General features: G+C 37.3%; 1 protein-coding gene across 1 annotated transcript; it reads right to left on the reverse strand.

Moving 5' to 3' along the window:
• Positions 1-3,357: 3,357 nt before the first annotated feature.
• LOC128981997 (piggyBac transposable element-derived protein 3-like) lies at positions 3,358-6,341 on the reverse strand. The gene is made up of 2 exons (XM_054401027.1): positions 6,248-6,341; positions 3,358-5,671 (listed from the first exon to the last, which is right to left on the reverse strand). The coding sequence occupies exons 1-2, from the start codon at positions 6,280-6,282 to the stop codon at positions 3,535-3,537; spliced, it is 2,172 nt and encodes a 723-aa protein (XP_054257002.1). The 5' UTR covers positions 6,283-6,341; the 3' UTR covers positions 3,358-3,534.
• Between the last annotated feature and the right edge of the window lie 10,615 nt (positions 6,342-16,956).

The raw sequence follows: 16,956 nt of genomic DNA on the forward strand, positions 1-16,956 counted from the left end.
ATGCCATCGATCTCAGTGATGATATGTGTCCTATGAAAATTTGAATGTGCATGTTCTCCAAGTAACTTGAAGAGTTCGGTCTTATTTTTATCGCAGCGGAGAAAATCGTTCCAATTGGTTGGTAGCACATTTCCTTGTGACACTTGCCGACGAATACCAACGCCTCTCTTACTTCTCACAACTTTCTTAAGGCAGGCTTTTGAGTAAGTATCCCATGAAATATGTATTCTATTTACATGGAACCTCTCAGCATCATTGAAAATTCTGTTTTTAAATTCTGAATTGCAGTATTCTCCAAAGGTGCGTGATGTTTTTGGTGGAATAGCATGTACCAGTGCTGCTCCATCAAAAATAATTGTATCTCCAAATCCTTCAAATTGTGGTTGGTGAACGGTTTCTTCAAGGATTTTCAGAAGCTGAGATTTCTGACATGATCTAAGAACGCCATTTGAAGAAAGCGATGGTGGTGCACTGGTATTTTCGTGTTCAAAAAAGTTTTCCAAATCCAGCCGTCTGTTTTGGCTTACAATAAAAGCCCTAGAGAATAGTTCAACATCATTTTTTAGGTCAGTAATAATGGGGTGTGAACTCTTTTTTCGAGCAAAGCCAAAAAACTTGGTCCGATTTTTTTTATAGGAGCAAATACACTTACATTTGCCACATTACTCAGACGTGTTTCTACATAATTGTTGTACAGTTGTAAGGCCTTTTCTTCAGCACCAATCACAGCTTTAACTCGATCTTGATCCATTATAACCTTTGTATCCCATACAACAAGATCACATGAGTTTTCCTCAAAAGGGTTTCCGAACTCAAGAAAACTTCTCTTTAAATGTGCTTTTTGGTCTTGAAACTTGTACTGGTAAGCAGCATATTGTTCATGGTGAACTGCCATGTTAACACTCTCAATGTCCTTTGTAGACTCGAACTCATCTAGAATACTAACCAATTGTGGCCCAAACAACATCCATCTTCTTAACATAGCTGAATCTTGTAATAAGCCTACAGCACTTCCATTTCCTTTTATGAGAGCGTTGTTTTGCTCGTGAGCTTGATCCACAGCGAGTGCAGAAAAAGGATTGTTGGTTTTATGGATGGAAAATTGACCTTTATTGAAATATTCGTGTACATTTGGTGCTGTTTCTTTTAGTTCTTCTAAGTCTTTGATATGAATTGGCAACCAACGAGCATAGTGGGGATGGTCCATCAGGAAAAACCAAGGTGCTAGCTTCTTCAGAGTTTGTGTGAACAGTCCGTAGTTACTATTTCTGATCGACCGAACAAAGGAGAGGAGAAGTACCTCTAAGTCTAGCACTAGAAGCCAGAATCGAAAAGTTGGGCAATTTGAACATCTTTCTTCAATCCATTCTTCGAATGAAATGTCTGTGGTTTCTTGTGAAAAAGCGTCATGCAGCAGACTGTATAAAACCGCAGCAGTCTTCACATGAATTGCTCTTGCCTTTGTGACGTGAGTAACTTTAAGGCACGCTTCCGCTCCTGCCTCTGTCTTGATTCCAGAGTTTGCCACCAAATTAGTCCAGCCACTACCTTCAAGTATCTGGCCAAGCACTTTCAAAAATGCCTGCTCAATATGAAAGGCTCCAAACATGGTTACAAACTTAGATTCGCTGTACAAATCAGGCCAGTTCCACTGGATGGATTTAGCCAAAGCAAATAAAGGCTGGTCCACACATATGACGGGAATTTGCCCTGGATTCAAAAATTCAGTAATTTGTTTGATTAGTTCCATAGCATGCTTCATCATTGATGGCGAAGATGAACTTTCATTGAAAAGCGGCAATAGAGAACTACGTGTTAATTCAAATGGTGGAGTGTTCGAAGCATGGAACGCTGCCCAGGATAGATCTAGAGGCCCATTGGTTCTGTCAGTAAGGATATGATTTAGCCATTCCCGTTCCATTTTCCACTGAGATCCAAATTCAGAAATAGTTATTTCAGAGGACGTATGTTGGTTTGCTTTTGGCACCGGTGGCTCCTTAGAGGGCAGTGTTACAGGCTTCACAACACTGTAGCTTGTCAGGAAGTTCTGGTATTTTTTTGTTCCTTTGACCAACAAAAGAAATGCTTGGGATGACTTCACGAGGCTCACCAACTTCTCCTTTGCTGGGTATTTGAAAGATTGAAATTGCAGTTCCATGAAAAGAAGATTCTGAGGTGGTGCTGCTGTAGTTATGATCAATGTTGTCGTATGCGCCCATGACGAAAAGACCATGACGTAAATTTGAGGGGCATACAACGCCTTCTTTTTGAGCTCTAAGGATCTCCAAATGAGCAAGATCAGCTGTTATCTCCCTGATTCTGTTGGATGATATTGACAGGCCTCTTTCGTGCATGGCGTCTATAATTGTATTATTTATCGTTCTTCCAAACACTGACAGACCTAGGTATAACGGAATCGGTGTTTCATGACTTTTCTTGTGACGAACAGTTTTGCCTTTTGGAACTTTTTCACTGTGGTTAAAAACTATTAACTGACTAATAGTCAGAGCAGACTGAGTTTCTCTAGCTGTATTTTCTGATGAAGTGTAACCATGGAGTAAATTACACACAAGAGCACGAAGTTCTGGTGGAACGCTTGACTTTTGTTGATCATCACTCAGGTGACCATTAAAAGTAACTTTTTTCTCGCTTATAACCTTTCTAATTTTTTTACGAATCTTTCACATGCAACAGCATCATCATCTAGGTTGTCAGAATGAACATTTTGAAATATATTAGCACCCTTTCGGTGCAGGAAGTAATCTCTAGGGGAGAGGGGGGTACATTTGAACGGTTTTCAGAATTTTTTTTTGTATTTTTAAAAAAAGGTCATTTGACATCAACAACTGGTTGTACATATAGTTCAAGGTTTCATACATCTAATATTGGTTGTACAAATAAATATAATAATATTTTCTAAGGGAAAAAAAATAATTTTTTAACCCTTGCAAAGTGTTCAAATGTACCCCACCTGGGGGTACCTTTGAACATCCCGGGGGCAGATTTGAACAAACCAGGGGTAGTTTTGAACACACACTTTATTATGTAATTTCAACTATAAAAATGGCATAGTTATAAAGGCTACTTAACCCATTAGTGCATAAAGTTTCAACTTTTGAAAAACAACTTTTATTTTCATGAATGTTGTTTGTTAGATGCTAAATAACATGTAAAAAATATTCAAAAAAATATCCCATGTAAAATTTGCAAAATAAAGGCCGTCCCATATATGGGACGCTATGCCCAGAGGCTATCCTGATGTCTCTTTGCATTTTGTATCTCTACAGTGCTGTTTACATCTTTATGACAGTTAAGGTAAAAAGAAACATGTAGTAAATTTTTTATCAATATGTTTTGTTTATTTTGTGTTATAAAAATACAAAAACTATTTTACAAAGTAGTTATTTGCCTTTGAAAGCAGCATAAAATGTCTTTATAACATTTAATTTATTTCAAATTTTTGAAAATAGTGAAGTCTATATAGTTAACCAAAAAGTCCTTTATTGTTGAAACCTGAGTTCTTCTGGCTTATGTTTATCCCTGATTGTTTGAGTGGTACTCCATGAAACACTTCGGGTGAAGCCCCACGTTGCACTTTGAACAGACACATTTTGCCTTCTTTTTACAGTTAGCACATCTTCTTTGGGTGGCAATCTCAACAGGCCAGTGGTTCAGGTTATCTCTACGCACATCTTGAAGTGGCTTTGGGTATGATCTTCCCTGGCTTGATGGTGTTCCATACTTCCTTAGAAGCGTCAAAGCCAAATTTCTCCTGAACCTTAAAAGTTGGCCAATAGCAGTGTCAGGGGGAAGAAGTTTTTTATTCAAAATCCAAGCGTTTGACACACTTACGTCAAAAAGGTAGACAAAGATTGGCCACCACCATTTTCTTTGGCGCATTCTAGTTCTGTACGCTGCTACATTTTGATCCATAATGTCAACTCCTCCCATCCCTTTGTTGTACGATGCGAACAAAGTGGGTTGGGGTACTTGGACTCTAGCTTTTTTTTCCCTCGACCATCTTTTAACTGTTCCAACAGACATGTTTTCAAAATTTGTAGCAGCTGTTACTACACTGTTGTCAGCCCACCTAACTAACATGACATTTTCAGCCGTACGAAAATCAAATGATCCTCTACCTTCTTCCTGCAATTCCTTTTGGTTTTTTAAGGGGCAATACTGCACCCGGTCTGATCTCAATGTTCCCGTGGCACAATAACCTTGTTCAGCCAGGTGTCTTATTAGAGGTACCGAAGTGAAAAAGTTGTCAATGAAAATTTTGTAACCATTGTTACTCGGGATTTCAGCCTGTTTGAGTAGCTGTACAACAACATCACCTCCAAGCCCAAACAAATTTTCACGGTCAGGGTTCTTTCCACAGTATATGTCGAAAGAGATGAGGTAACCACTCGAAGAGCATATTGCCCAGTTTTTAAACCCAAAGCGTATTGGTTTGCCCCTAATAAACTGTTTGGCATAGTGTTTCCCATAGTATGGGATCATACTTTCATCGACAGATAGCTTCTCATCTAATCCTCCGTGATTCGCAAAGGATGTGTTTAGTGCATCAATTATGGGCCTCAACTTATAAAGCTTATCATCTGGATTCAAAGTGGTATTGTCATTTAAGTGAATAAAGCGGAGTATTTGTTCAAATCTGTTACAGCGCATGCTCTCAGACAGTAGTTTTGGAACATCATCTTCTCTTGACCAAAACATCCTTTTGTTAGGATATTTTGCATATCCTGACATAAGCATTCCACCAAAAACTACTAATAGTTCCTCTTTTGTTAGATTTAGGTTAACATTTTTTTGTGATGCATACAAGTTGCTTTGCTCACATATAAATTCAATCACTTCATCAGAAAAAAACAACGAAAAAAATTCCAAAGGACTTTCGCATTCCATTGCCTCATCTGAGCATGGCAGTGGTTCACATGTTATGTTTTGCATAAAAGCAGGCTCATCTATTTTCCATTGGTTTACACGAGCCTGCTTTAGTTCTTCAGCCAATTGTTTCTTTGTCTTTTTTTTACCATTCTGTTGGTTTTCATTATTTTTGATCGTGTTGGTGGTTGATGCAGGGACCTTTTTATTTTTTTTTTTGGAGGGCGGTTCAGGGACATAATCAGTATCACTTAGGCCTACCTTTTTATTTTTATTTTTGGGGGGCGGTGCAGGGACATAATCAGTATCACTTAGGCCTACCTTTTTATTTTTATTTTTGGGGGGCGGTGCAGGGTCATCAGGGTCATCATCTGTGTCACTAAACACAATAGGGGGGGTTTTCCTATTGACTTTCCTTCGAAGAGGTCTCAGTGAGATTTTATTGTCTGAACTAGTAATTAAAGTAGACGTACTTGGTTGTGGTTCCTCGGCTTCATCCAAACCTACGACATTACTATCCGTAGGGACAGTCTGAACTTCGTATTGTGGTCCTTTCGCATCCTGCAAACCTGTATCGTTGTCATCTTTAATGGCAGTCTGTACCTCGCAAACACTGTTCAACAGGTTTCGCCCAAGATGGTTAAGGTTTCCTTCGTGTTCATCATCGGACTTGTCACTATCAGCGTCGGTGTCGGCCCCATCATTTGGTGGAACGACGTAGATGAGACGCTGCAAACCATCATTGTAAGCCTCCAACTCTTCTAAGATTTCGTTGACTGAGTACCTGTATAAAATAAATGGTACCAACATATGGCACAAACTTTCTCCCATGATATTCTTAGTAAAAAAATAAGTTTTTTGATTATAACTCACGAACGGATTAAGTGTTGGGGATGTAACCTAACCCAAACTAACCAAACCTACCCTACCCTACCCTAACATACCCTACCCTAACCTATCTGTCAAAGATCAGACACGTACCTGATGTAGGCCGCATACCATACTGTAGCCGAAATTCTAACGGATAGATTACGTTAGGTTAGGTATTATTAAGTATTTTTAAACACAATCCATTTCCACTCTAGGCCGCATACTATACTGTCCCCCGGAAAGGCATTTATTTGTTTGTTTTTTCGTAAGAAATAAACTTAAAAACTAAGGTCTATTAGCAACACATTGTTGTCTAGGCGCATAGCGTCCCAAATATGGGACGCTTAAGAAAACATGACTATAGAAACTGTTGAAGTTGCTGAAACTACTAAACCAAAGTACAAAAGTAATCAACAACTTGTTTAGAATGTAAAAGCATAGTTTATAACTATTTTATTACCGCACATAAAACACAATAAAATGTACTTACCCCTCATGCGTAACACGAAAATTAGAGCTTGACATTTTCACATGTGCAGAAGTGAGGTTATGTTAGCAGTGAAGAACAATGTGCTGTCTCCCACCACTAGCACCTACAGGAACAAGTGATGCCAACGTATACCACACCAAACATAAAATATCCCTCCTAGACTTTTTTTTTTCAGCGTCCTTTTTATGGGACGTTATGCACTAATGGGTTAATTCACATTAATTAAAGTAACAAATAGTTTTTAATAAAACCACAAACATTGGTTCCTAAGTCTGGTCAATTGAAAACACTTATTTTTTTAAGGACTTATATTTCATTGTAATTCTTCTCTTGCACTTGTCGTCGATCTGGAATGGTCCGGAACCTGTTAGTCTAATGGGGCCATAAAATACATACTTATTTTCAATTACTTGAATGTCGTCATGTTTAGGCCATTCGTAGTACAATTCGCCAAGCCCTCGACATAAAAACTTCATTTTAACAAGTCCCTCATCTGGAAAGTCAATAACCCTTCCAATGTACCACGTCAAGTCATAAAACACAGCATAATAATGTTCCAGCAAAGGATTAATCTTTGATTTCATGTCTTGGAGATCAGGTTCTGAATCGGCATCAGAAAACACATCATCTCTTGAAGAATCTTCACTTTCCATGTAAAAAAATATCATCTTCATTTTCACTTGCTGAATCACTCTCATATTTCTTGGATTTTTGTTTAGAATTTAACCCCCATTTTCCTTTAGGCATTTCAAGTTTTCCTCTTAATTGCTTTCTCTCGTGCCATTTTCTTTTCTTCTTTTAGCTTTTTCATTTCTTCTTTTCTTGCTGCCTCCTGCTCTATTCGGTTTTTTTTTCTGGCGTACAGGTTAAGACTCGAGATTTCCCTTTCTCTCTTTTAGAAATCTTGCCTGTTTTTGTAAGAGTTAATGTTGACAGTGTTGGTAAAGGCCCGCACAACTTCAGGTCCAGGAGACACTGTTGTTTTAGGTAGCAAAGCAGATTTCAGTCCTGGAGAGCTCTGAGCGGAATTAAGTTCATTATTGCTGGTAGACGGAGTAGGCTGAGGATTAGCTCTGTTTAAGTCAACCTGCTGTTGATTGGTAGGCGTAACTGTTACACTTTCAGTTACTGGCGAATCTTCAGGCCTAGGCCTACTTATTTCTGTTGTTACTGTCACGAAATCTTCGTCTGTGAACACTGTGGTTGAGAAAGGAAAAAATTCCACATTTTTTAAAACCTTCTGTGATATTTTTACGAGTGAATGCTAAGTCAAAGGCTTGTGATGCATGGGCCGCCAAGTCATGAATAGTGATTTTTCTCCCTTGATTGTTTACTAGCCAGTCATTTTGTACCACAGCTAGTTGTCTCTTAAAGGGTCCTAAAATGGATTACGTCCAGTGGCTGGAGACGGTGGCTGCAATGAGGAGGGATTGTTAAGATAATAATGCCATTTTTTCTGGCAAACAAAATTGCATCAAGCGTGCAATGCGATTCATGATTGTCCATTAATAAAAGAACTGGTGATTAATTCCTTCGAACACTGTGTGTGTTTAGCAAAGTGTTGTAGCACTTTCAAAAAATAGAGTTCCATTTATCCACCCACTTGTTGGTGAATTGACCAATCCCAAACTCCCTGCTAAAGATCCAACCATGAGGGTATCGTGCATTCTTGCACGCGGAAATATAAAGACTGGAGGTATAGTAATTACCTGCGGCGTTCACAGCAACACACATTGTGACCATATTACCCCTCTCGCCTGACACAACCTGTCCAACTTGCTTTAAACCTTTTTTGGCGACAACATTGGAGCTTGGACAACAGTTTTTATGCCCGTTTCGTCTAAATTATAGATTCGGTCAGGATCAAATTTAACTTTTGAATAGACATCTGCCAAATTTGTTTGGAACTCTTCTACCATCTGCTTATTAAATCCTAGAGTTCTCGCCAGCTTGTGTTCTCTGGCTTCCGGAGGAAAGAGAACTATGTCTCTTCATATACCCCTTCATCCAGTCCACTCCAGCCATTTCATTTTCCTTCCATTTTTCCGGGCATTGATTAAGGTGAACTGCATATTCAAACGCAAGTTTTCGAATATGCCGATACGTCAGTCCCATAGTTCATTTGAGAACCAGAAACTATGTATTGCTCTAATAACACTTCCTGTTCTTCATCAAAGTCATCATTAAATTAATCTCATTAATAACTACCCAGCTATCAGCGCACCAACCACAAGTAGAAGCAAAAATATTCCTGAACCGTATCGTACAAACTAAGGAAGAACACCAACCGCATTTGGAGGACTCCAAGCAGGGGCCTTCCAATGCAGTGGAAAAAGTAACCGAAAAAAATATTGTCCTTTGCTCCTATTTGTTCTGAAAACAATTTCAATATTTTTTTAATTGTACACTAATTTGGGCTTACATGTAAAGTACAGGGTGACACAAAGGAACCGGACGTTTTTTAAATAAGTAGTACGCAGTAGTTAAATGGAATAAAATGGTTTTTGATGCTGTACATAGTGAGGTAAACATTTTGCCATTTGTTACAAAACAGTCATTTTTTGAAAATGACGTCATGCATATGGTGGCCATGTACTTCTCTACAAATGTTCATTCTGGTCTGAAAATCATCTGTAACTCCGGTCAGGAGGTCTTGTTCAATGCCATTGATATCTTCTGTGATTCCCAACTTCAAATCCTCTAGAGTGCGTGGTTAGTGAGTATAAAAAACGATCCTTAAGAAACCCCCAAAGGAAGTAATCACTAAAGGACAAGTCAGGTGACCTTGGCGGCCACGGTATGTCACCAAAGAGAGAAATCACCTTGTTAGGAAACATTTATTCAATACTGCACTCACTCTGGCGACGTTTTCGTGTGTTCTCGAAGTTCTAACCCTCGAAGTTCTAGAAGCCTGGTGGTTTCTTTCTTGTTAAATTTCCAGTTGTTCGGAACCCTGAAACACACCTTAATAGCGTATTTCGGCTTGAAACCGTTCCATGGCGTTCAATATTAAAATGTCGCCCACTGGGTTTTGACGACGGATTCACCATTTTGGACCGAAGTTTCGTATGCGAAAACGCGATGGTCTAGGGTCCACTAAGCCATTTCAACAAAAATGGCAAGACTCACTGAAGGTAATGACATAACCTCAATCTTCCTACAACGTACGACAACAATGGGACAGCTGTTTAAAAAACGTCCGGTTCCTTTGTGTCACCCTGTAATTTAAACTTAATTTACTTACATAGTCTACCTTCAATAAACGCGTACTTTCAATAATAAATGTAAAAAATTCTTGCAAAAAAACTGGTTTTTTTTTACGAAAATGTGATATTTTTTTTCTTTTTTGAGCGGCGCTCTAGTGGGCTAATGTGCGTTTGATAAAGAACAATATGTATGTATTTTGTAGGAAATTTCATGATCTTTCATTTTTACATTTAGTAAAATTTAGTAGAATGCATAGTTTCCGAGTAATAAGCAAGAAACTGAAATAAGTGCGAAAAGTTTTACTTTTTTTTGCGTCTAGCTCAAAACGCTCAAGGAATTTTTGTTGGATCTCTTCAGATTTCGATTCAGCGCCCCAAAAAAACATAAAGTTAAGAAAAAAAACTCGTAACAGTTATTTTTTTAACGCGAGGTAGATTTCCACGACGAATTGACTGGACTAAACAGCTTCTACCGAAGACAAACGAGGTAAAAATATATTAAGATGGTCTGAAGTTTTTCGCACAAAAATTGCAACGCCACCTGAAGCTATTGGATTAGGCCTATCTTCCCTGTATATAGAATACCCATTAATTTTGAAATTTTCCACATTGGTCAGGTGTGTCTCAGTAATACACGCACTATCGATGCCTTTGTCTAACCATAAACGCGATAAAAGTAGCACGTTTATCTCAAAACCCATTGGCATTCTAGTTAGTGAGGGTTTAATTGTTAATTTGAAAATAATTTATCTGATAAATTTGAGAGAATAGAGCTTATCACATTACTTATTATCTTTTAGTAGGAGTGAACGATTTCACCACATCTAGGATTATTTGTTCAAAGTTTTGAAACAACAGACGTATCAGGAGTGTCATCAGACTGTTCTTGTGAGAATGAATTATTAGTGTTGCGGCGGCTCGTATCAGCAACTTTAGCAAATTAAACTCGTGAGGTAGAAGGTTCCTGAGGCGAAAAGTTTGTATGAATCTCAGGAAAATGAGTAGTAGAATTCAAATCAGGAGGAGAAGGAGTAATTTATTTTTTCTCAGTAGCGTTTTGAGGGCGATTGCGAGGACTACCCCGATTGTGATCTTTGTTGGTTATTTTCTGGTATACTTGACAAGCTCTGTAGTTAGCTGTGTGGCTTTCACCACAATTAACACATTGAGGCTTCAGTTTTTTTTTGTTTAGGACATTCAGAGTAGTGATGTTGACCAATGCACCGCACGCACCTTGGGTCCAGCTTACAAAAGTTCTTCGTGTGCCCATAGCGTTGACATCGAGTGCATTGGGAAATTTGCCTAGATTTTCTTTTCATTTTGACACTTACAACTGCAAAACAGATTGTTGTTAAATTAAAGATAGCTTTTCCGTCGTCGTTGTTTTCTAAGTCTACTGCACAAAGAGGGAGTGGAAGTTTGTTTTTGTTGATTAACCTAGTGACTCTAATGACAGGATAGTTTTAATCTGTTAGCTCAGTTATAATTTCATCCTCAGATAATGATGTAGGAACGTTCCTGACAATCACTTCTAGTTTTTTGTCATGCAGGGGTTGAAAAGTATGATATTTAATGTTGGAAGAATTATAAAAGGCTGTCAAATTTCGAAAGTCATCAATATTAGACAAGTTTACTGAAAGGGACTGCCCTCGAACTTGAGTCGAAATAGTTGTCTTTACCATATTTTGGACATCTTTTATTATTTCTTGGTGGTTGTTTACGTTGTGCAAAAATATAGGAGGGATTTTTAACTTTGGGTCATTTACTTGATTTTACAACGTAGAATCATCCATCTCGTGTGATTGATCCACGTCATTGCCATTACCAAATTCTATCTGAACATTCTTATAGTTCTAATTAAATTATCAAAAAATTGAAATTAATTGATAATTTAATTAAAACTATATGAATGTTCAGATAGAATTTGATATTTTAGTCTTAACATAGTTCACTGGAATCTTAAACATATCGTTTTGGTTGAGAAACATAGGAAGAAAAGGTAAGTTTACGTTTTGGAAAGACAAAATCATCATCAGAATCACTTACATTTTCATCAAAAGGCATAGCAAGGAGATTTTTTGTTTGTTGTACATTATACTTAGCTTTGTTTACAGTAGACGTTGACATTCTTGTAACCGATGGAACTTGTAGGTTAAATTTGTGTTTGAACAAAGTTTTATGGTTTAATTGAACTATGTCCGCGATACTTTGAAACAAGTACAAAGAACAAACACAGAATTAAACTTGTAACAACTTTAAAGAGAGTCCGAGCTCAAAATACGTGAAAAATCTAATTATTCACAGAGCAAAAATCAACACAGTCACTATAAATAAGAACCAGATGTTTTACAGCCACCAATAAATTATACAAACAACCATTATACAGCTGATTCTCTTCCCAATTCTCTTTCTTTCAGGGTTCAGATACTTCTATGAATATTTCAGATTATAACAGGTATTCCAAGTACAGAGGGATAGCCTGCTAAAGCTGATGATAGCCATATACTTTTTTCTTTTGTACATCAGCAGCTTGATTAGTTATTGATGAAAGTACTAAAACGCATTTAGGGAAAGTGGTTCGAACCTTGTGTGTTGTGGATGTTCCGGTGAATCTTTCCCCTCCTCACGGGTAAGTCCAAGACGCTAACACTAGGGTAGCAACACACCCATTTGATTCCTGGCTTAAGCCTTTTGGTATTTGTGATTAATAAAATAATATTTTTTTAGAAACATTTATATGCTAATCAAATTCTTATTATTTTACTTTCACAATTGCAATTAATGGTTATGCATGAACTTTATTCAAGCTGTGGTAGAAACATTGCTGTATGCCAGAGCCGCTTTGATAAATGTTTCCGGAATCGGGGGCGCAAGAAGGATTAGTTAGGTCTATTTGTGGCACAAGGAATAGAAATATTACCCCACAAGGTAGGTGCAAGCGGCACAATTATCTTTTGGGCTCATAGCGCATCACATGCAAACTGCAGGCCTGTATAAGCAATTTAATAATACGCCTACACGTGTTTGACTTTCAATCTAAAAGAGAATAATAAATTTGAAAATACCACCTGATTTTTATGAACTGTTTTACAAAACCTATGTAGGTGTTCCACTGTGGCCCAAATAAAGGGCCACAGTCGAACAATGAATTAAAACGCAAAAGTACCGTACAATAAATCTAGTTTATTACAGGGCCGCGTTAAGGATCAGTTGCGCCCTGGGCAAACCCCAAAGCAGCGCCCCCCTTATATATAACTAAAAATGTTTTGACCACAGCAGTGTAGGGACTAGGGAGGGGAAGAGGGAAGGTAAAATATGACCAAATAAAAATATACAATAAATTATTAAGTAATAAGTGATGGTGGTGATTTGGGAAAACAAATCGTTGGCAAACTATAAAATAAAAACCAATTGCAGATAATTGTTCTATTGCGGTACCACTTCTTCAGAAATTGAGATTATTTCTAGTTCTTTTCATAGGGATTTCGCATACGGTAATAGTTTTATGTCAATTAAAAATAAAACATATATGGAATTAGTTGTTTGTGCAACTAGTGAGAAAAGTGAGCAATTGACCTACGCGAGTGGTTTCTCGAGTGAGGCAACAAGTAGGTTTGCTACAAAGTAAACGATTAGCTTATATTTAATTTTTGTATTATTGCATAAAAAATTTAAATTGCTCTATAATTTAATGACAACGTTTTTAAAAGACTAGCAGCAAACCCCGCGATACCCGTATCAAAATACAATGGTGGTTATAACATCATTAGTGGGAGGAATATTTTATACTATTCAAGACCTACTTATATAGTAATAAAAACACTCCTGAATGATCTACAATGCTCTAAGGGCATCTATAATGTTTGTACAATCTAGAGACATTTTTTCTGGATTTTTTTTCTAGAGCATATTCCAGACCAACTAGTTTCACGCCCTTCAATTGTTAGTTTCATAATTCATAAATTGGACGCTAAAAAGAGTTCTATGATTTTCGAACTATTTTCATACTTTATACAACCATTTCGAGTGTTTGTGTTTTATCTTAGCATGACATGTTTAATTTTAATATAATAAATGCGATAGTTTTGATTCAACCGTATATTGTTTACTATAAAGATTTATTGTAACACAATTAACTTTAATACTGATTCGACTGAATACAACTTTTTATATTTTGTGAACTATGAAAAATAGTGCACACACATTTTAAATCTTCCCTTTAATTTCCTTTAATTTAATATAAAAAATAATTTGTGATATTTGGCGAATTTTTGATAATTTACTTTTTTAAAGTATTACAAGTGTTTGTAAACATGTTGCTTAAATTAAATAATTAAAACTGTTAAATAGTTATAGTACCCCCGCCGCAGCAAACCTGCAGATTAAGCGAATTTCCATTTGACTGATTGGATTTACACTGAAATGTCTACTTAAAAATATAACATTTATTCTTGATTTAAATAGAATTAGTTTAACAAGTACTTAGGTTTGCTGCATCAGGGAGGGTGAAACTGTTTTTTTTTTGTAAAATGTGAATAGATAAAAGTAAGAATTAAAAGCATTTTCCAAATTTGATCAAAATATGTTCACTAACAAGCAAACTAAAACAGTTTACTTATTCTCCACAAGAATAACATGGGAATTTTAAATTTACAATTTTTTGGAATTTTCTCCGTAACCATTAGGCGCATAATAACGCTTCAATATACTACATTATTTGTTTTTTTAAGCTCTACAAAATGGTTTGGAAAGAAATTGCTAAATTTTATGTTTTTTGGATCAAAAATGGGAAAAACCTATTTTTACCCCATAAAACCCCCCGTAAACCCCCGTTCCCATGGTCCGATCATGCTGGATCGCGAACTCGTTCGAATAAACGTACGTTTACACGTTTGTACCAAATTTCATCAAAATCGGATCATGTTTGCTCGAGTTATCGTGCTGACGGACACACATATATATATCTGTGATCATGGCCTAAGAGCCGAAACATGTAAGTTTATTCAATAAATTAATAACTTAAAAAAGGGTTCTAAATGTTTAATTATTATTTCATTTATTAATATATATAAATATATAAATATATATATATATATATATATGAACGGATGGTGTTTTTGGCCTCTAGGGACCTCAAAACGAAAAAAAAATCGGTCCCGCGTCCAGGTCTTACCATGAGTACTACGGTAATAGCTTATTCCCTATATGGGAAATTCGCTAAAAATTAAATTAAGTAGTTAAAATGTAATGTTCAAAGTTTAAGTTAATTCAATGTTAAAGTCATTGAAAGTTAGAAGACAGTAATTTTTATGACAATAACTTACCACTCCAGACAGAGAGTTGTAATTTGTCCGGTAGGACCGCTTCGCCCAGCTCCCGTCGGCCACGACGGTCAAGATCGGCGTTCCGTCCGGAGTAACTTGACCTTCGGCGATGGCGTGCGCTATTTCTTCCGTTGCCGCTGACTTCATCTCTTCGAGCGCAGTTTCTTCCCATCCCTTAGAAAGCGTGACGTGGTATCCAGAATATGACACTGCAGACATTGCTGGAATTTCCATTGAAGAGAGGAGTTCTTGTAGCTGGGAATGGCCAATTTCAATACACATTGCACCAGCAACACTCGCGGTATTTATGCCCATTGTTTCCCGCCTATCGTCCTCAGTAGACAATATGAATTGCATATTGCACATGTTGCACTTCAAAGTAAATTTTGACCGCAGCCCGTAACATTTTCCCTTTATTATGTTGCAGTTACTAATGGAACAACCCATCACTTTGTTGTGATTGTCAATTTCTTTGATTTGCCAATAAAACGGTGCCAAGTCAACGATCCGGCGACCTGTTACAGAAAGTGGCACTGGAGTGTCATTGCAAATATTGGTCATGTCTTCTAGTGGGATAGGTCCTTCGAGTGTAAGGTCATTGGCGTCCAATCGACTACAGTTTGAATGTTCCATATCCTCGAGGGGGATAAGTTCTTCAACGCTGTCTTCATGGGCGTCGTCTCTGTTGCTGCCTGCAACTTCCATTATCAGCCTCCGGCGAGCTGGAACTGAGAATGGTGTGCTCGTGCCCGCTCTGTAATTAAAAGTTCAATAGTTGATGTTCCTGCTTTCGGCTGGAGTCAGCTGTCACTTGGCTGTTCCACTAAGCGGAACACTCCCCTTTCCGTTGTGCACCATAGGAATTTTGCCGATTAGTCGGAATTAGGCACTATAACACAGTTGCACTATGAGATTATGCACTATAAGACATTTTTACTATGAGACTTATATGCAATATGCAACCAAATCGGTATTAGGCCCTGTAAGACAGTTCAACTATGAGATTATGCACTATAACATCACCACTATATGCACATGCCTGTCACCTACAGTAACTTTTATTGTTTTTTTTTAGTGAGTAGTTTGCGATTTATTCATGATATTATTCTAGTTTTATGATTTTGATTACATCAAAAACTCTTAGACCCTAATTATTTGATTTTTAAATGAGGATCGCGCCACTCATCCTACACTCATCCCCATTCATACTCGGCTTAAAATACCTACTTTGTATGGTCGCCTTTTCATTATAAAGTCTAAAAAGTAAAGTAAAGTAAGATGAAGTCCACCATGAAGTATATTACATAGTATATTAATGTAAGATGAAGTAAGTAGTCAATGGTATATTACATAGTGTTAGTGTCAAGTTTGTAGTGTACATGGAAATAGTATAAACACTATTAGGTTGGTATTCTTTATTCTATTCTATGTTGTCATTGGCGTCATTGGATGTTCGTCTTTTTGGTCTTTGTCTCTTGGTCTCTTGGGGTATTTACTCAGGGGAGGTACAGAAGAGGCTACGATGACAGCTGTGGACTTCGTATTAGCTGAAGGAACGCCATTACCGAACCAATACGGTCAGTGGCCATCGGCCTCGGTGGTCTAGTGGTCAGCGTGCCGGCCTGATATGCTGAAGGTCCCGGGTTCGAATCCCGCTGGTAGAACTAACTTTTTGTCCAAGATATTTTCATTGTCAGCAAGTTTGGTTCGGTTATGACAGTTTAATTTTATTATAAGTCATTATAAAATTTTAATTTAGCAATTTCTAGTTTTATTTAATAAACAGAATTTTTTTCATAACTAAACATTTGTTATATTATTTAATTATCAGCAAGTTTGGTTAGTTCGGTTAGGTTATGATAGTTTAATTTTATATTTTAAAAATTATAAAATTGAATTTGAGGCATTTATAATTTTATTTTATGAACAGAACGATTTTTGCGATTAGTATTAGTAAACCTTCATTGCCAAAGTGCTCTCTACTACAGCGCTGTTCACGGAGGAATTTTGAACTAATGCCTCATTCGTACCTCCCCTAAGTCAGACCCGTCTCTTGGTCTCTTGTCTCGTTGTCTGTCTGTTGTGGTTGTGATGTGTTTGTCTCTGTGTGTATTATAGATTCGTTGAATGAATGCGCCTTTTTTGCGCCATCGCCATGCGTTCATGCGGTATACACGCT

This window comes from Macrosteles quadrilineatus, unplaced genomic scaffold (assembly GCF_028750875.1).
Source record: "Macrosteles quadrilineatus isolate MER2022 unplaced genomic scaffold, UCM_ALF_1.0 Scaffold_74__1_contigs__length_567022, whole genome shotgun sequence".
Lineage (NCBI taxonomy): Eukaryota > Metazoa > Arthropoda > Insecta > Hemiptera > Cicadellidae > Macrosteles > Macrosteles quadrilineatus.

Coding starts and splice junctions, on each gene's coding strand:
- LOC128981997 (XM_054401027.1), bottom strand. CDS start 6,282: ATGTCAAGCTCTAATTTTCGTGTTACGCATGAGGG. Junction 5,672..6,247: donor TTTCGTGTTACGCATGAGGG/GTAAGTACATTT, acceptor TATTTTATACAG/GTACTCAGTCAACGAAATCT.